At 40.4% G+C, this 19,939-nt stretch overlaps 1 protein-coding gene across 5 annotated transcripts in view; it reads left to right on the top strand.

Annotated features, from left to right (window-relative positions):
• Positions 1-9,384: 9,384 nt before the first annotated feature.
• SCN10A (sodium voltage-gated channel alpha subunit 10) overlaps positions 9,385-19,939 on the top strand; it is a 103,520-nt gene continuing 92,965 nt past the window's right edge. For 4 of the 5 annotated variants that reach the window (XM_045798135.2, XM_045798134.2, XM_045798133.2 and 1 more), the window contains exons 1-3: positions 9,385-9,654; positions 10,914-11,047; positions 14,016-14,096. In XM_045798135.2, the coding sequence (XP_045654091.2) occupies positions 9,385-9,654; positions 10,914-11,047; positions 14,016-14,096 (485 nt within the window). The remainder of the gene's footprint in view (positions 9,655-10,913; positions 11,048-14,015; positions 14,097-19,939) is intronic. The other variant, XM_087870333.1, reaches the window with a different exon arrangement.

Genomic DNA, 19,939 nt, shown 5'->3' with positions numbered 1-19,939 from the left:
AACATATGCAACATGAGAAAGCAAGTCAGCAGAAGGACCAAAGGTGAACCCAGGTCTCCTCACTCCCGTCAGTTCTTTCCATTGCATCACAAGGACTTCCTCAAATGTCACTGAATTCTCCTTCAGTCATCTTTTCCCCCATTTCAGTTTTCTTGCATCCATGGACAGCTCCAGGATTCTTGTCCTATACCAAAGAAGCTCAGTCGCTGGGGGACAATGAGAATAATTTTTTTTCACTCTAAGGTCAAATCAGGTACGCTTGATAAATTTGAGAAACTGAAAGAAAACCAGAGTAACTACTAGGAAAAAGCAAGGGAAAGGGGGATGTAGATGGAGGAGATGGGCAGGGACCAGATCGTGCCAAGACTTATGTGGCATGGCAATGAATTTAGGCATTGTCTGAAGGGCTTGGGAAGCCTTTGAAAAGTATAATCAGAGTAATGATATGATCATATTTACATTTTTAAAAGATTGTGTTGGTTGGTATGTAAATAGGGAAAACAGAATGTACAGAGAGACCTGTTAATGAGCAAGCACAGAAATCAGGTAAGAGTTGGCTGAGGCTTGGTGGTTGAGGCACATGTGAACAGTGAAGGAGAGGGAGAGTCTATGGGTTTATGGTGTAAGCAATGATAAAGGTGCTTGATGGTGCCATTTAACAAAATAGGGAATAGGAAATAAGCCAATTTAGGTGAAGGAAATATATATAAAACAGGCAGGTAGTCGGGTCTGGCACAGAAGAGAGGTTTGAGTGGAAGTTAAAACCATGGGAGAGGATTAGATTTCCATGAGAGGGGATGTAGAAGAGGGTTAGGACAGAACCCAAAGAAGCTCAGTATTTAGTAGCCAGATTGAAAAGAAGCCTTCAATGGTGTCTCAGATGTGACAAAGAGAGACGATTTCAAGAAAAATGCAATGGTCAACTGTGTCAAATCCTGTTAAGAAGTCAAATAAGTAGAAATCTAAAAGTTTCTCTGGATTTGGCACACCAGAGGTCATTTTCGACTTAATAAAAGCTTTGATGAAGGGTGCTGGGAGAGACATATTAGAGTGTATTGAGGTATGATGATGTGTATTAAAGAATGCATTTGTCATGCATGTCCTTTGCAATATCATGTCATCCAGTTAAATCTAATGCTAGAAACTTCCAGCATCCCTAAAAATATTAATCAATTGTAAACTTGACTGCCCAAATTCTACTGTCCATCAAGGTTTTACAATGGCAAAAAATTGTCTATATGGTGATTTCAATATTCTTGTTAAATCAAGCTTGCACTTTATCCTTACAAAATGGTTGGCTTACTTGAATATACCTGGGCACAGTTAAGCCACAGTTTTAAAAAATTATAAGAAACTCACATGCCAGGCCCCCTTCTGCAAGAATTCTGAAGGTCTGTTAGTGATATATTCTGATAGGGTCCTGTTGAATAGGACAGGAATTCTGTTGGGGGAGAGAATTTAAAATAGGGTAAAGGAAGTATATTCTATATGTTTTAAATAAAAAATTTTATCCACACCATAAATCCCCTTCAAATTCTTGAGTCTATTGTAATTTGTATTACCCCATTAAATAAACACTTTTATTTAGGGCAGCAGAACCATATTCAAAAGTATTCACACATTAAAGATGGGAGATAGAGAAATAAAGCAGCAACATTATGAGTTCTTTATACTGCTTAATTGTAAATAATCCCACATGTTTATTTCATTATATGCTGAGAGCTAGTGGTGTCAAATTGAAACAGGCTAAGTGACTATTGGTTATTAAATAGAATGTGTAATGGGAAATATTTAAGTCTATATTGTGCATTTGTACAGCACTTAGCTTACAAAATGCTTTCAGATACATTATTTGATTCTCCCAACAACAGTGTCAAATTAGCAGGGCAGATGTTATCATCACCAGTTTACAAATCATGGAAATGAGAGAGACAATTCAAAAGACCTAGTTAGTGTCAGAACTAAAGTTTTCTGTCCCCAAGTCCAGTGCTATTTTGACAAAACCACACTACCTTTCTGGGTTTCTTGAATAATTATAACTCAAAGTCTCTAAAGCTGACTCAATCCACCATCCTGAGTTTCTAAGTCCACAACACTGCCAGGAACTTGTGATGTGATAAGCAACTTGTTTTCTTCCTTAACGATGAAAATCTTTTTCCTCCTTGTAATCCCATTTCAGTGGTTTGGGGGAGATGGTAGGGAGGCACAGATCATTCACAAAAGAATATTTTCCTCCTCTTTAACTTCATTTGGATATCCATTCTGTTGAGTAGAGACGTTTTGATTAAATGCCTTTGTTGCACTTTCTTCCCAAAACTCCCAGATTTCTTTCTTCCTTTAATTATTCCTTTCTTCCATTTTAGCCCCCACAGAAACTCAGTTATTCTCAGCACTTCAGCATGGCACACTGATTCAGCATTACAAACATATCAGTTATTCACCACACGTCACAAAAACTGTTCCCACTCAACTCTCACCCATCCGCACAGTTCTTGTTCAGCACCCCGGACAGCTCAAGACCATACAAGACAGTCTTGCTCTTTCAGAACATGGACAGTGCATGTGCTTTCTCCCCCTCTAAATACACTTCTTGTACTCCATCCCTGGACACCAGATTAGCTAGCTATTATCTCTGAATTATTTGGAGGTAAATTATGTTTAGCAAGGATTTCCACAACTCCATTCTTTTAGCAACAGGGGCAAATCAGGACTATTCAGCTTCAAAGATGGCTTAGTGATATTTTCCTGGTGCCACAGATAGCTAAGGCTCAATCTTTGACTACTGGGCAGGATCATGGATAATGTGGTCTCACTTTCATCACTATAAACAGCTTATTACACTTTCCCAGTGACATAGCTGCTTCAAATTCTATCTCTTCCCTGCTCACATGTCCAGTGCCCTGTTGCTTCAATCAGGTGCCTAATGATTAAAAGTTTCAGGGCAATGGATGGCTCAGATAAGCAAATGTTAGTATCACTGATGATTTAAAATGCTGACATCTTAGGGACTTTCCTAAGTTTTGACTAGTCTGGCCACATCCCTCCAAAAAGGGACATTTAATTCCATGCTCCTGTTTGCTTAGAGAATCCAGCAATGGCACCTGTGCAAAAGCTAGTTTGGTTGCTCATTCCATGAACTAGAGAGCCTAACCACACTCTCAGCACCATGTGCAGCACCATGTGCAACACAGTTTCATTCAAATGTGTCAATAGTGTGGTTACTATTTCTCACCACCAATTCATCATTCTCTCAATCTAGTGCCATGAAAGGTCCAACTACATTCTCAGTCTTAGTGACATCCTACAGCATGCCTGCTGTTCTATCAGGCAGCCAAGTCATGGCAGCAGAATCTGGGGCAGTTCATTCTTATGGTCCTGTTCTTTTGGTACCCCATGTAATTAGTTTATTCAAGTTTACAGTTACACCCACACCCCAGCTAGTCTCTTTCAACAACTCAAACAAACTCTCCCTGACTAAAACCATTCCCACTACTAGAACAAAGCTCAGCAGTTCTTAAAACTTTTCTTCCTACTATTTCTATGACACCAATATTTCCTTGTTTTTCTTCCTTTTTGGCTACAGCATCTCTATAATGTTCAGTGCTTCTGTGTCTCCACAGCCCTTCAGGTTCCAGCCTTCATTTTTCTCCTCTCACCTTGGAGAACAAATTTTATCCAAATCAGGGTGGATTTTTGGAATCTTAAACCTTAAGTTGTTATGGAACAGACAACTTTTTTCATTTTTCCTGGCAACACGGGAAATTTTCTACCCACTCTGGGCTCACAGTTTAAGTACTTGGGCTTGTTTTCCCCAAACTCAATTCTGCTTTCAGATGAAAATCTAGCAGTGTTCTGTAAATATCTGATACCCATTCAGGATCCCTTGAGTTTATTCATTCACGTAGTCCACAAATGTTCGTTGATCATCTAGTATGTGCTGAGCATTGTTCTCAGTGTTAAGGGTTCAACAGTTAAACAAACACACAAAATCCATACTTTCAGGAAGGAAAAATACTAGTTTGAGGAGATAGTAAATAGATAAAAATGTTAATATTAGTTAAAAGTGCTTTGAGGAATAGTGAAAGGAGGTAAAAGCGTAGAGAGTGGCCAAAGGCTGTTGTTTGGGAAAGAATGGTCAGGGGAGGGGCACCTGGGTAGCGCAGTCGTTAAGCATCTGCCTTCGGCTCAGGGCGTGATCCTGGCATTCTGGGATCAAGCCCCACATCAGGCTTCTCCACTGGGAGCCTGCTTCTTCCTCTCCCACTCCCCCTGCTTGTGTTCCCTCTCTCGCTGGCCATCTCTCTGTCAAATAAATAAATAAAATCTTAAAAAAAAAAAAAAAGAATGGTCAAGGGAGGCTTCCCTAACAGGTGATATTTGAATGAACCTTGTAGTTATAAATGGGAAGAGAATAGTAGGAAGAAAGAATAGTAAATCCAAACACCTTGAGGCAAGAGTGTGCTTGTTGTGTCCAATAAACAGTTAGGTGGTCTATGGGCCTATATTTCAGTAAGCAAGGGAGAGAATGATATGAGGTGAGTTCAGAGATGAAGTTTACAGAAACACACTTCAAAGAATCACTTCTATTGCTTCCAAAAGCGTAGGCTGCAAAGATTTGAGAGAATCCTACCAGTGAGACATGTTGAATGGATATAATAGTGGCCCAAGCAGGACATGACAATGGTTTGGGCTATGGAGGTAGCAGTAGTTTGATGACAGCAGTTTAGACCATGACAGTAGCAGTAGAGGTGGATGACAGTGGCTTTGACCATGGATGTAGCAGTGGCTATGGGTGGCAGTGGTTGGATCATGGTGGTAGCCACGGAGGTGGGTGATAATGGTTTGGGCTATGGAGGTAACAGTGGCTGTGAGGAGAAGTAGACAGTTCTTCTTCAGATGCAAGGTCATTAGGGTTTTTTGGCCATCCAAATGTGAGATTTGGGAGAGAGAAAGTGAAGTAATGGATAATTCCAAAGTTTCAAGACTCAGGGTTTGGGCCCTTGGAAGGAGGAAATCTCAATTTATTGAAATGACAAAGGGAAAAGCACATTTGGGGTGAGGATATCAATAGTTAGGCTTTATACATCTATCAGACATCTTTGTGAAGGGTAATGAATGGTTAGCTAAATATAACAATTTAGAATGTACATGAAAGGTCCAAGCTGAAGACATAAATTTAGATTTATGTTTCAAATGTGACTCTGGACTTCCCATGATGTCATCATAAGTTCAATCTTTTCTGCAAAGTCTCTCTCTAGGAAGCTGGCCTAAGTTGGCTGAGACCCAGAGCTACATTTAAGTTCCCAAAAGTCTATAGTTTTTTCATTGCTGTATCCCTGGAGTTGAAAACATAAGAGAGGAAGACTTGTTGGAGAAAGAGGCATAAAGAAGGCCCTTAAGCTTCCATTTAGGAAAAATGGCTATATAATTTATTGAAATAGGGAACAAGGAGGAGGAAAATTTGGGGTGTAGAGAGGATGGAGAGATCATGGGGGACAATGATGTTTAGGTGTCTATGGAGCATTCAGAGGGCTATATGTAAAAGAAATTGGATTAGTGGGTCCAGAGCTCAAAAGCAAGGTCCAGATTTAGGACTCACATACATGAAAATGATCATTTTTGTTGTCTATAAATAGATGAGAACAGCCATAAGAAACATGAAAAGATGCAATCTTACATGGGATGGGGGCTGATACTTTCACCTACTAATCAGGCTCTGGAAAAAGTATAATTATCTGTTTGCTTACATCATATCTGCCATACAGAGGCAAAAGCTACATTAGTGGGGAAAATCCTCCATTGGTTTCTTAAGAGAATCAGTGGACTATATAACACAAAGAGGTTGTTCTCTGAGACCCTTTGAAACTTCATCAAATCTGAATGCATTCAGATCAATCCATACCTCTCAAGTCCTCTTCAATAATACTCCAGTCAGTAGGATTCCAGAACTGCTCCAGCCAGTGGGACCCATCCCAGAAATAGGAGAACACTGGGTATGGAATCAAAAGACTCAGAAACTAGCTTGTTTAGTCCAATAATATCTTTATAACCTATAGTAATCACTGGTTATTAATTGTCTTATATGTAAGAAAATGCCTTCTACTTACTCTATAGGATTTCCATGGGAATTAAAAGAGATAATTGTGGGGGTGCCTGGGTGGCTCAGTTAGTTAAGCATCCGACTCTTGATTTCAGCTCAGGTCATGATCTCAGGGTCATGAGATGGAGCCCCGTGTTTTTAAGATTTTCTCTCTCCCTCTCTCTCTGCCCCTCCCCCACGGTGCACGTGTGCATGCTCTCTCTCTCATTAGAGAGAAAGAGAGAGAGAGATAATTGTGCCCACTCTCGTTGTCACCATGGATTGATAATTTAAGTAACTCTTCTCATGAGGCTCAGCCATTTTTGTGAACAACTCAGACTTGCTGCATGACCACAGAAACATTTGTTCTACTAATGACAACAGAGGCTGGAAGAAAAAAAACCTCTGTCCTGCTAAGATGTTCTAATGTGTGTATGTGTTGGTGGGGGAAGGGGGTTCCCACTCCACCAAGGTGCAATTCTCCAGACATCAGCTGGGTGTTCTATAGTTCAACTAGCATCAGATCCCACAGGTTAAGGGCTCAGTTTTACAAGACTGCCCCTTGCCCACATACACAAAACTTCAGACGCCAGTTGCAAGCCCAGATTGTTCCCTGTGCTTCTGAACAATGGGCTATAAACCAGAGGTTTCCGTGACCTCCTCCTTGGGTTTGATTAATTTTCTAGAATGGCTCACAGAACTCAGAGAAACATTTTACTTACTAGATTACAGGTCTATTATAAAAAGATGCAACTCAGGGACAGCCAGATGGAAGAGATGCATAGGGCAGAATATGGGGAAGGAGTGTGGAATTTTCATATCCTCTCTGAGGCAATCTCTCTCCCCAAATCTCCATGTATTCACCAACCCAGAAGCTCTCCAAATTCTGTCCTTTGGGGTTCTTATGAAGGCTTTATTACATAGGCATGATTGATGAAACATTGACTGTTGGTTATTGAATTCAACTTCCAGCCCCTCTCCTCTCCCTAGAGGTCAGAGGTGAGGTGGGGAGCTGAAAGTTTCAATCCTCTAATGGTTGGTTCTGCTGGCAATCAGTCCCCATCCTTAGGTGACTTTCAAAACAATTTTCAAAACATTAACATACAAAAGACATCACTTAGGAAATTCCAAGGGTTTTAAGAGCTCTGTGCCAGAAATGGGGACAAAGACCAAATATGTATTTCTTATTATAAATCACAATGTCATATCTACCCTGCCCACTGTAATCTCAAGGAGACCCTTGATTTTACCCTTATTTACATCCTCCTCCAGTTAGCAGCCCTGAGTCGGCTGGCCTACCTAGATCATAGATCTTGATTAAAGACCAAGCAGTTATTTCCATCACCAGTGAAATGAAAAATGTGAAACACCTGTTATCTATTCAATTACCTTTGGTCCTTCTTAGAAACCGCCTACCACCGGGGCTCAGAAATCCAAGTTAAGATGTCTTTATGGCCCATCCAGAGGAGATCCAGTAGGTCCTTTTGTAGCCCAGAAATCCCAGATACAGAGCAAATACCTACAGAAACTTAATCTTCAGAAACAAATTCCATTCTTTGTTCCCATCGTCTCAGTATGAACTCCCTGAAGTTTCTGGCTAGCAGTTGCCCTAATTCTGACAACAGAAGGGAGGAAGTCCCAAAGACTGCCCCACCAAAACCTCTGAGGAGTCATTTTCTTTGGATGGTCACTCAACAAGAACACCCAGCCACTTGATGCCAGGTCTCTTCTTCTCTAATCCAACCAACACTGGCTTCTGACTTGCCTTTAGAATCCAGGAAGACTTTCCTCCAGACTCTAGAGCTGTGCGAGCAGGTCATCAGATCCCACTCTGATCTTGTAACCCTGACCTTCACTCCATCTCACGTCTACAGTTGCAGTGGCTTCCACTGCCTCTCAAAGGTAGAACACCTTCAAAAGCTTCAGCTATGAGCCTATAAAATGCCACTTCCTAGATCTCACCTTAGACCTATTGAATGAGAATCTCTGTAGGTAGGGGCCCAGCAATCTGTATCTTAACTCACACCCCCTGTGACAATGACACAGCTGGTGCAGCACCACACTGTACACTGGCATTTAAAGATCACTGCACTAGAGTAGGTGGGAAAACTACATTATCCACAGAACTAGTGGTGACTGCAGAGAACTAAGAGGATGGATGCCTGTTGCAGAGCTTCAGATCTAGCTTCCCTAGAGTAAGTCAGGAGAATGCCACATAGATACTGCTCTATCTACCTGTGATGGCGAGCCATCCTGTTTGCTTCCAGACTTGTGCTAGGGGTGTTAAGGGTGATAAGCTTCCTGAGAATATTGTAGCCCATAGAAAACCTAGTCACTGGGGTGCCTTCCAATCTTTGTATGGACCACGGTGGACCAGAGTGCCAAAGACCCTGTCTGGCAGCATTAGAGACCAAGTATTAGATCAGGATTTTACAAACTTATGAACAATTTTTAAATCATCATGACCTGTTAAGTCATCAATAGGCTGTCAGAAAATGTGGGTGCACTTAGATTAAAATAAACAGCAAGAATGGGCTCGTGAATCAATCATTTGAAGAAAGAAATAATCAAAATTCTTTCGTATGATTTTTTAAAGAAAAACTTTACATTAGAAGAAAGAGCAACCAATTAGGAAAATTAAATAATGTATTTTATTAAGAACAGAAAAAATACAAATATGCTACCAAGCTTAAAGCATTCAGCAGACAGCACACTCTCAGCTGGCTGGTACTGGGCCTTCTCCTCTCGCTGTCATGTCCAGGAATGGCTGTCACTTCTTAAAAGCATATCATTGCATAATAAAAGAACAAGAAAAATGCTAATGCCTCCCATACTTTTTAACAAATGCTTATCAATGGGGGAAATTTTACTAGCATTGTTTTTGCCACAGACCACACGAACTAGTCTTTGATGAATGCAGGAGAGTACTTGTTGCTCAGTGGTCCTAAAACTGAGAAGAGAGGGCAGTATGGCTAATTCTGGTGGTAGTGATGGTGGTGGCGAAGGAGCAATAGATGAAGGAGCCATGCCATAGAAGCTCATGGAGAACACAGCTCAATCCCGAGGTGCCCGGAGGAGGATGGAATAAACAGCCTTCCCCCAAGAGTGCCACAGGGGCAGTGAGACTCTGGGGAGAGCTCAGTGTGAGTTAAGGAGGGAACTGGGGGAGGGAGGGTCTGTTCCAGCAAGGAAGTGTGAGTTAAGGAAAGAACTGGAGGGAGAGGGCCAGTGGGCAGGCTGTTACCTCTCTGTGGTGGTGTCCACTCTCATAAGAGTATAAATTCTTCCTGAAGAAGAATGAGAAGATGGAATTCCCCTTTGGGTCCCTGGAAACTACCAACTTCCGTCGATTCACTCCAGAGTCCCTGGTGGAGATTGAAAAGCGAATTGCCGCCAAGCAGGCAGCAAAGAAAGCCAAAGATAAGCACAGGGAGCAGAAGGACCAAGAAGAGAAACCTCGACCCCAGCTAGACTTGAAAGCTTGCAACCAGCTGCCCAAGTTCTATGGTGAGCTCCCGGCAGAGCTGGTTGGGGAGCCCCTGGAGGATCTGGACCCCTTCTACAGCACACACCGGGTAAGGGTGATTGCCTGGGAAGGCTGTTCTCAGCTCTGGGAGTGGAAGCCTCTGCCATACTCAGCCTAGGGAGTTCTCCTGACCTGGGTGATGTGGTGGGGAGCTAGACTCAGTTAATGACAAATATATCCAACTCACCTCTTTGATATTGTCTTCACATTTTTATAATATTTATGGTGAGACTAATTAACCTCAAATCCTCAAAAGCAATAATAACTGCTTGAAATTTTTAGAGGTAGTTGGCCATTCTCTTGGATGACCACTGGCCTAGGATCTCCAAAGATGTTGGCTGTTTTTGCAAGTGGGGAGCAGAGATCCTGAGTCTGCGGGTGGGGGGTAGAGTAGAGAAGGGGAGCAGAAATCAGGATGATTTAATGAGTGGTCCTCAAAGTATAATCTCAGAATCCCTGGGGTTCCCAAAACCCTTTTAGTGGGTTCAGGAGGTCACACAAAACTCTCTCTCTCAGACACACAAACGGTATAAGCAAAAGGATATAAACAGTAACAAAAACTCTTTGGGGTTCTCAATAATTTTTGAGAGTACAAAAGGGCCCTGAAATCAAAATGTTTGAGAACCACTAGTTTAAGTGAGAGCTGTTTCATGACAATTCCCCCATTCGTACTGTGTCTTAGATGTTCCACACAGCACCACCACCCCCCAAAAAAAACAAAGTGTGCATGTTTGGGAGTTGGGAGGGACAGAAATCATCCATCTCAAATATGGTTTGTAGAGAAAATAAAAAGACATTAAAATGTCTTTTGCCCTTCTCTCATGGGCCAAGGGCCCTCACCTTCCAAGATGCTCAGAGAGAACCAATAGAGAGAGGGCTTAAAAGGGGAGACCTGGAAGGCACAGAGCAGAGGGAGCATCCCAGCACCAGGGACGATCCACTAATCAGAAGAGGAATTTAATGCAGCCAGAACCACATCCTCCTGCTGCCAGATTCCTGGCCTTAGGGCTGATGCATCCTACCAGGCCCAGGTCAGATCCCCGCCCATTGGGCACTCTCAATGGGCTCATCTTGATGTACAGTCACTGACAAGGTCTGGGGTCTTGCTAGGAGGGTGAGGATATGGCTCTCAGTCCCTGATCCCCACTAACTCTGCCCCTCCACTTGGCTCTCCACTGATGAATGCATGGTTCACAGAGCCCTTCTTGCTCATAAGTCTGAAATGATACCATTCGTGCTCAAAAACATGATTGTGTGAGGATGTGTGCTTCTTACATCAGGACCACCTTCTGCTTTGTTTTGTTGTAGACGTTTATGGTGCTGAACAAAGGGAGGACCATTTCCCGGTTTAGTGCCACTCGGGCCTTGTGGTTATTCAGTCCTTTCAACCTGATCAGAAGAACAGCCATCAAAGTGTCTGTCCACTCATATCCTTTGCACTGGTGCTTCTTCCACATGATTCCTTTTAGAATCAGGCTTTGCCCACCGTGTCGAGTACCTTCTTCAGAGGGTAGCAATATAGGTGTCCTCTAATTGAATCCTGAAACAATGAAATCATTACATTGAAAGAAAAATGTTTGTGGCTTTAATTTATCCAATACGTGAAAGCAGTCCCAAGACAGAGGAGGTACTCATGAAAGCCACAGATGGGTTTGGGTTCACCTAGACTAGTCTGGACACACCTGTGCGTGCACTACCTAAAAAAATGTCCTTCTTATGAATGAACTTTGCTGATGCACCCTGGCACATTCTTACCATATGAGACCTGCTCATCTCACAACATAATAAGCAATAAGAGGGCCCCAGGGCTTCTTTGGGCAGATGAAATAGGCATGGGTTGTTACTCTGTGCCCTAGCCATGATGAGGACCAGCTCTTTATTGGGCAAAAGAGCAGCACCTGCTGGAAGACAAAGAGGACAGACCACAATGGGCAGAGCGTAGATTGTCTCAGTGGGACCACATTGGTCATGGGCACTGCCAATATCCCAAGTTACCCCCAAATTACTAGCAGGTTACAAAGGTCAGTAGTCGAAAAAAGTTAATAGTTCAAGGTTCATGCCACTGGGGAATATAGTAATGATTAGAGACAAATCGGCCAAATGTCTGTATTACATTAATGGCTTTAGGTAGCTTCAGATTCTGCCTTCAGTTTTTGTTTTATTTTGTTTTGTTTTTCAAGGCAAGCCAAACTAGGACAAAAAAAAAAAAAGACTTTGGCTTGGTTTCCAAGGATCTTCCCTGGTGACTGTCCAAATTGGAAGTTCCTAATGACAAATTCAGCCCTGGCTTCCAGGAGGTTGATTTGCAAGAACAGCCTTGCCTCAGCTGCCTGACAGATGGTAGCCAGCCTCTTCTTGGGAGGCTCCAGTAAAAGGAGCTCTCTCCCCCAACTCTGGGGCAGCTTGCTAGATTGCTGGACAGCACTCAGTGAGCTGGCAGCTCTGGCACCAAGTCAGCTCAAAATGAAACTGCTCTGCTCCATATAGTTGCATTACATTTTCCTTTTACATGTTTTATCTTTATGGCCAAGCAATGGGAGTTATGTTTTCTTAATTCAATCTTGGATTTTCTGATCCTATAGAAGGATATTTAACAATAATAATAGGCTACCATTTGCTAAATACCTTCTAAGTGTCATCACTGTCATAGGTATAGAAACCTTTGAAGAAGGGATTTGCATCCCCATCTTACAGATGATGAAACTGTTACTCAAAGGCATTAAATAAATTGTCCAAGTTCACAGAGCCAGTTAAGAGGTCCTGCCTGCCCCCTGCTTAGAACAGTAACAGCAATAAGGAAGTAGGCAGTTAATGGAAATGAACTGAAGTAATTTATTTTCTCAGTATGTCATCTCTACTTGGGTGTTGTTTTTTTTAATATATCCAATTACATAAAAATTACAAATAAAGAAAAACAGCAAATATACAAACTCCTCTCCACACATCCTGGTTGAGTTATATCTTAATTAGCTGTAAGAAACAACTAATTAGAAATAAAATCCCTTTAAAGAACCAAGTGACCAGTGAATATTCTTTTCATCTTGAGATTTGATGAATCATAATTGCTGGATGGAGTCATAACTGGACAGAAAAGCTGTTAGGTGTCTCCTTCTCACAAAAGCCTGCATTTATATATTTAAATCTTATGAACTTGGCAGCTCCACTCCTAAAAGATATTCTTCAAGGTATGGAATTCTCAGTGTCCTATTATTATTATTTCACCAAAATTATATTTCTAATCGAATTTGCTATGAATGTTTCCACAAGTAATATTGTATATAATATATTACTTTTAAAGGTTTGTGGAACTGGAGATATGATTTTAATTTAATCCTTGGGTTAACATTTTCCCCCCATGTGAACACATTTCTTAATTTAATTGCAAGTCAACAGGAAAATGTGGTTTAATTAGCAGAATTTCCCATTTCAAAATAGATGTGTTCCTAAGTAACTGTAAAACAGGGCACATTAAAGACATTTACAGAAAACTAAAATAGATTTAAATACTTCTGCTCAAACTGAAATTATGAAAGATGAGTGGTTCACTCTCTCTGTAGGTCAAGCTTATCTTCAGGCTTTGTTTTTCTTTAGGACATAATTGTTAGGAACCCAAGCTAGTCCTGAGAAAAAAGTCCAGTGGGAGAAATTTCTCTGGGTTTTCTCCACCAACGTTTCTTCCCATCAGTTTACTCCTTTCCACTCACCTTCTTCAGTGTCTCCTTCCCCTTGTGGTAAACCCTTGTTTCAACCTTGAAAATTCTTCTCTCTGGTTAGACAGAGTTCTCCACCCCAGCCGAATTCTATCTGGAATTTTCTCCTTGAGCCAGCATTTTATGGGCCTACCATTCCTAGCCAGGGGCCCCTTTCCTCAATGTGACTGAAAACAATCCAACTCATTGAATTCCCATGGTAGCTGGTAACCCTCCCTTTACCTCTAACTTCCTAGAAGTAGTCTCTTTGTCTTTTAGAAAAAAAAAGAGGCACTTGCTGGACAAAATTTCAGGCTATATTGTATAGTGAAGTGAAGGTGTCAGGGCAGAAGGACATTTTGGAGAAGGGATTCTTGTGTCCTTCCATCTTTCTGAGGGTTCTGTTATCAATCTGAGGTCACATCTCCGCATCATAGCTGACCAGGTTGTATGACCTTGGAAAAATTATTTAAGCTTTTTCAGCCTGTTTTCCTAGTTGCAAAGTGTAGATATAATATCTATCCGCAGGTCCAGTTGTATTAGAAATAATGTGGATGAAGTAATCGGCCCAGGATAGGCACTCAGCAGCCGTTATGTGACAAGACCAAAAAGCTGATCCTAGCTAAAAGCTATGAATTTAATCATTCAGCATCAAGGTGATCATAGGTGACATCAGAGAAACATGGCAACTCTCCGCTTTTCCTTAATACAGTCCTCTCAGGTGGTTCAGTTTATTTATTACGGTCACTATTTTGGTCAATTGTGTGGGCATGACCCAAACCGAGCTTCCAGAGAGAATCGAGTAAGTAGATTTGCTGTCACTATCATTCCTGTGCTTCCTCTTTCTGTCCTCCTTCCCTTCCTTCAGTTGGCAGCTTTTTTCTTTTATTTTTCCTACTGGTCTCATTGGAGTATTGCACACATTGGGGTAGTTAGATATTTCCTTCTCTGTGGACTTTGTTCTATAAACATGTGATTTTCAACTTTGGAGAACTATCGATTAGTGGTTCTCAACCTTGGAATCCCCGGGGGAGATTTTAAAAATATTAATGCCTGGGTCTCAGTCCCAGAGAGTCTGATTTCATCAGTCTGGGTGGTCTGGGCAGATGAGCTTCCCCCATCGATCCCCCACATTCACCTGCTAGGCGCACACATGAACCAAGTTTAGGGACAGCCTACTCTGAGAGGCAGGAGCAAAACTGAGTCAAAACTAAGAACAAATGGTTCTGGAGCATATTCAGAAAATTACCCATGAATAAAACTGTTCAAAGTGATCTTAATATTCCCAAGAATATTCTATTTCCCTGGGTTAGCAGACAGAACCTCTGTAGACTTTCCAAAAACACCATCCAGGAAAGGTGCCCCCAGCTCAGGGCAAGACTGACATACTTTGCCTCAATACTAGGAACTCTGTAGAACTTTCTTTTTCCACCTTTTAAATTTTTAAAATTTTTTGCTGGTCATAACATTAATACATGCCACAACAGAAAATATAGTTGACCTTTGAGCAACATATGGGTCCACTTTTACATGGATTTTTAAAAAATAAATACACTACAGTACTGTGAATGTATTTTCTCTTCCTTAGGATTTTCTTAGTAACATTTTCTTTTGTCTAGCTTATTTTACTGTAAGAAGACGGTATGTAATACATATAACATACAAAATACGTGCTAATTGACTGTTGAGGTTATCGAAAAGGCTTCCTGTCAACAGTAGGCTATTAGTAGTTAAATTTTTGGGAAGTCAAAACTTATATGTGGGTTTTCACTCTATGGGAGGGGTGAGTGCCTTTAACCTCTGGGTTGTTCAAGGGTCCACTGTACATTGTATTTCTATTAATAGATAAAAGAAAAATAATCATGTGGTCACCTTAACTGATGCTGACAAATCATTCCACAAGGTTTGGTATCTGTTTGTAATTAGAAACACCTAGAAAAGAAGGAATAGAAGGAAATTGCTGCACTCTGCTAAAGAGTAATTACTTTGAAGGAGGTAGCAAACATCATGCTTAATTGTGAGATATGGCCAGCTTTCCCTCTTAGATCAGAATCAAAAAGAAAAAAAGGAAAGATGTCTGTTTCATCAGTTCTATTTAACTTTGTAAAGGAGAGCCCAGCCAGCATAGTAAGGCAAGGAAAAGAACGAAAAAGAATAAGAAAAGTAGCAAAGATGCCATGATTTACAGATAATACAACTGTGTGATACAATAGCCAATATAATCTAGAGATAAACTATTAAAGTTAACAAGACAGTATAGAAAGGTAACTGGGTGCAAGTTAATATACCTAAATTAATTGCATATCTATATACTAGCAACAAACAGAAAGTAGCATGGTTTTTTAAATACCAGTTATGCTGGTGTTTTAAAATATGAAGTATCTAGAAACAGGATTATCAAAGTATGAGTAAGATCTCTACAAAGAAAATTATGAAAAATTCTGAGTAATATTACAGAAAACCCAATAAATGGAGAGATGTATTATATTCCTGGATTCAAAGTCACAATATTATAAGAATCCCCAAAATGACTAATAACTTTAACATGAGCCCAATCAAAATCCCAATAGGCTTGGTTTTTTTTTTTAATTACTCAACAACCTGACTCTAAGATTTATATAAAAATGCAAAGAGCAAATTATAGCCAAGACATTTTTGAGGAAGAAAAACAAGGTGGGAGAAGAGAACTCATCCTATGGGATGCTAGGATGTACTGTAAAGCTCTAATCATTGAAATTGTGTGTGACTGGGGTAAGATTAGTCAGATTGGCGGGACAGAATAGTTGGCTCATCAACAGGCCAGTACACATACAGACATTGAATTTGTGCTGAAGGTGGCACTATGGAGCAGTGGGGAAAGGGCATTTCTCAATAAATGATGCTGAAGAATTAGGAATCTAAGGAGAAAAATTACTTTGCTCATCACAAGTGTCCTCCTTAATGCCCATCACCCAATAAGCCCCTCCCCTCATCCACCACCCCTCCAACAGCCCTCAGTTTGTTTCCTAGAGTTCAGTGTCTCTTATGGTTTGCCTCCCTCTTAACTTTCATCTTATTTTATTTTCCCTTCCCTTCCCCTATGCTCATCTGTTTTGTTTCTTAAATTCAACATATGAGTGAAATCATATGGTATTTGTCTTTCTCTGACTGACTTATTTTGCTGAGCATAGTACCCTCTAGTTCCATCCATGTCATTGCAAATGGCAAGATTTCATTCTTTTTGATGGCTGAGTAATATTCCATTGTATATATATATACCAAGTCTTCTTTATCCACTCATCTGTCACTGAACATCTGGGCTCTTTCCATATTTTGGCTACTGTGGAGGTTGCTACTATAAACACAGGGGGGCCTGTGCCTGTTTGAATCACTATTTTTTATCCTTTGGATAAATACCTAGTAGTGCAATTATTGGGTCATAGGGTAGCTTTATTTGTAACTTTTTAAAGGAAACTCTTTTATGTTTTCCACAGTGGCTACACCAGTTTACATTCCCACCAACAGTGTAAGAGGGTTCCTCCTTTCTCTGCATCCTTGTCAACATCTGTTGTTTCCCGAGTTGTTAATTTTAGCCATTCTGACCAGTGTGAGGTGGTATCTCATTGTGGTTTTGATTTGTGTTTCCCTGATGCCATGTGATGTTGAGTACTTTTTCATGTGTCTATTAGCCATTTGTATGTCTTCTGTAAAGAAATGTCTGATGAATCACTAAATTCTACCCCTGAAACTAATAAGACACTATATGTTAATGAAATTGAATTTAAATTAAAAAAAAGAAAAGAAAAATTACTTTGAACATCCAACTTTATGCCACATGCAAGAATCAATTTTAGGTAGATTAACATCTAAATTTCTTTGTGAAAGACAAAAACAAAGATTTTAGCTTAAAAAAAGAGAATTTCTGCATGCCCTCAGTTTAGGGAGAGATGTATTGCATGTGGCACAAGAAGCAGTAACCATAGAGGAAAAAACTGATACATTTTAGCATGTACAAAAATTAAGTATTTCTGTTCATCAGAAGACAACTTTGTAAGAGTGAAAAAGAAAGCCTACTGAGTTAGAGATATTTGGAACACATATACCTAAAAAGTGATTATATTCAGAAGAGTGAGCCCCTACAAATCAATTAGAAACACATCAGAGCAACCAATTTTGAAATGAGCAAAAAAAAATTGTATAGATATTTCAGAAAAGCAGAAACCCAAATGGTCAATAAACATAAAAATATTCTTAACCTTTTTCTTAATCAAGGAAATGTGAATTAAAACTACACTGAGAGATTATTATATATTCCAAGTATTAAGAAAGATATGGAATAATAGAAACTCATATACTGCTGGTGGGAATGTAAATTTGTACAAACTCCTTGGAGATCAGTGGATAAAATCAAATACAGGTGAAGACACACATATACTGTGATTCTTCTTTTTTTAATGTTTTTTTATTATGTTAGTCACCATACAGTACATCCCTGGTTTCCAATGTAAAGTTCGATGATTCATTAGTTGCGTATAACACCCAGCGCACCATGCAATACTTCCCCTAATTACTACCCATCACCAGCCTATCCGATTCCCCCACCCCCCTCCCCTCTGAGGCCCTCAGTTTGTTTCTCAGGGTCCATAGTCTCTCATGCTTCATTCCCCCTTCTGATTACCCCCCCTTTCTTTATCCCTTTCTTCCCCTACCGATCTTCCTAGTTCTTATGTCCCATAGATGAGAGAAATCATATGATAATTGTCTTTCTCTGCTTGACTTATTTCACTTAGCATTATTTCCTCCAGTGCCGTCCATGTTGCAGCAAATGTTGAGAAATCGTTCTTTCTGATAGCTGAGTAATATTCCATTGTATATATGGGCCACAACTTCTTAATCCAGTCATCTGTTGAAGGGCATCTCGGTTCCTTCCATGCTTTGGCTATTGTGGACAATGCTGCTATGAACATTGGGGTGCATATGGCCCTTCTCTTTACTACGTCTGTATCTTGGGGGTAAATACCCAGTAGCACAATGGCTGAGTCATAGGGTAGCTCAATTTTTAACTTTTTAAGGGACCTCCACACTGTTTTCCAGAGTGGCTGTACCAACTTGCATTCCCACCAACAATGTAGGAGGGATCCCCTTTCTCCACATCCTCTCCAACAAGTGTTGTTTCTTGCCTTGTCTATTTTTGCCATTCTAACTGGTGTAAGGTGGTATCTCAGTGTGGTTTTGATTTGAATTTCCCTGATGGCTAATGATTTTGAACATTTTTTCATGTGTCTGTTAGCCATTTGTATGTCTTCATTGGAAAAGTGTCTGTTCATATCTTCTGCCCATTTTATGATTTGTTTATTTGTTTCTCACGTATTGAGTTTGAGAAGTTCTTTGTAGATCTTGGATACCAGTCTTTTATCTGTAGTGTCATTTGCAAATATCTTCTCCCATTCCGTGGGCTGCCTCTTAGTTTTTTTGACTGTTTGCTTGGCTGTGCAGAAGCTTTTTATCTTGATGAAGTCCCACAAGTTCATTTTGTCTTTTGTTTCTCTTGCCTTTGGAGATGTGTCATGAAAAAGGTTGCTTTGGCCGATGTCATATAGGTTGCTGCCTATGTTCTCCTCTAGGATTTTGATGGATTCCTGTCTCACATCTAGGTCTTTCATCCATTTGGAGTTTATCTTTGTGTATGGTGTGAGAGAGTGGTCAAGTTTCATTCTTTTGCATGTAGCTGTCCAATTTTCCCAGCACCATTTATTTAAGAGACTGTCTTTTTTCCACCGGATGTTTTTTCCTGCTTCATCAAAGATTAGTTGCCCAAAGAGCCGAGGGTCCATTGCTGGGTTCTGTATTCTGTTCCATTGGTCTATGTGTCTGTTTTTGTGCCAGTACCATGCTGTCTTTGTGATCACAGCTTTGTAGTACAGCTCGAAATCCGGCATTGTGATGCCGCCAGCTTTGTTTTTCCTTTTCAACAGTTCCTTGGAGATTCGGGGCCTTTTCTGGTTCCATACAAATTTAAGGACTATTGGTTCTAGTTCTTTGAAAAATGTCATTGGTATTTTGATTGGGATAGCATTGAAAGTGTAGATTGCTCTGGGTAGCATGGACATTTTAACTATGTTAATTCTTCCGATCCATGAGCATGGAATATTTTTCCATCTTTTTGTATCTTCCTCAATGTCTTTCAAGAGTAATTTATAGTTTCTAGAATATAGGTCCTTTACGTCTCTGGTTAAGTTAATTCCAAGGTAACGTATGGTTTTTGGTGCTATTGTAAATGGAAGGGATTCCCTAATTTCTCTTTCTTCAGTCTCATTATTCGTGTATAGAAATGCAACTGATTTCTGAGCATTGATTTTGTATCCCGCCACATTACTGAATTGCTCTATAACTTCTAATAGTTTGGGAATGGATTCTTTTGGGTTTTCCATATAGAGTATCATGTCATCTGGGAAGAGAGACATTTTGACTTCTTCTTTGCTGATTTGGATACCTTTTATCCCTTTTTGTTGTCTGATTGATGTTGCAAGGACTTCTAGTACTATGTTGAATAATAGTGGCGAGAGTGGGCATCCTTGTCGTGTTCCTGATCTTAAGGGAAAGGCTTCCAGCTTTTCCCCATTGAGAATAATATTTGCTGTAGGCTGTTCATAGATGGCTTTTATG

Source organism: Ursus americanus, chromosome 20, assembly GCF_024610735.1.
Source record: "Ursus americanus isolate L20-20 chromosome 20, mUrsAme1.1.p, whole genome shotgun sequence".
NCBI lineage: Eukaryota > Metazoa > Chordata > Mammalia > Carnivora > Ursidae > Ursus > Ursus americanus.
Note: the sequence above shows the minus strand (reverse complement) of the source record. Positions and strands in the feature narration are given on the sequence as shown.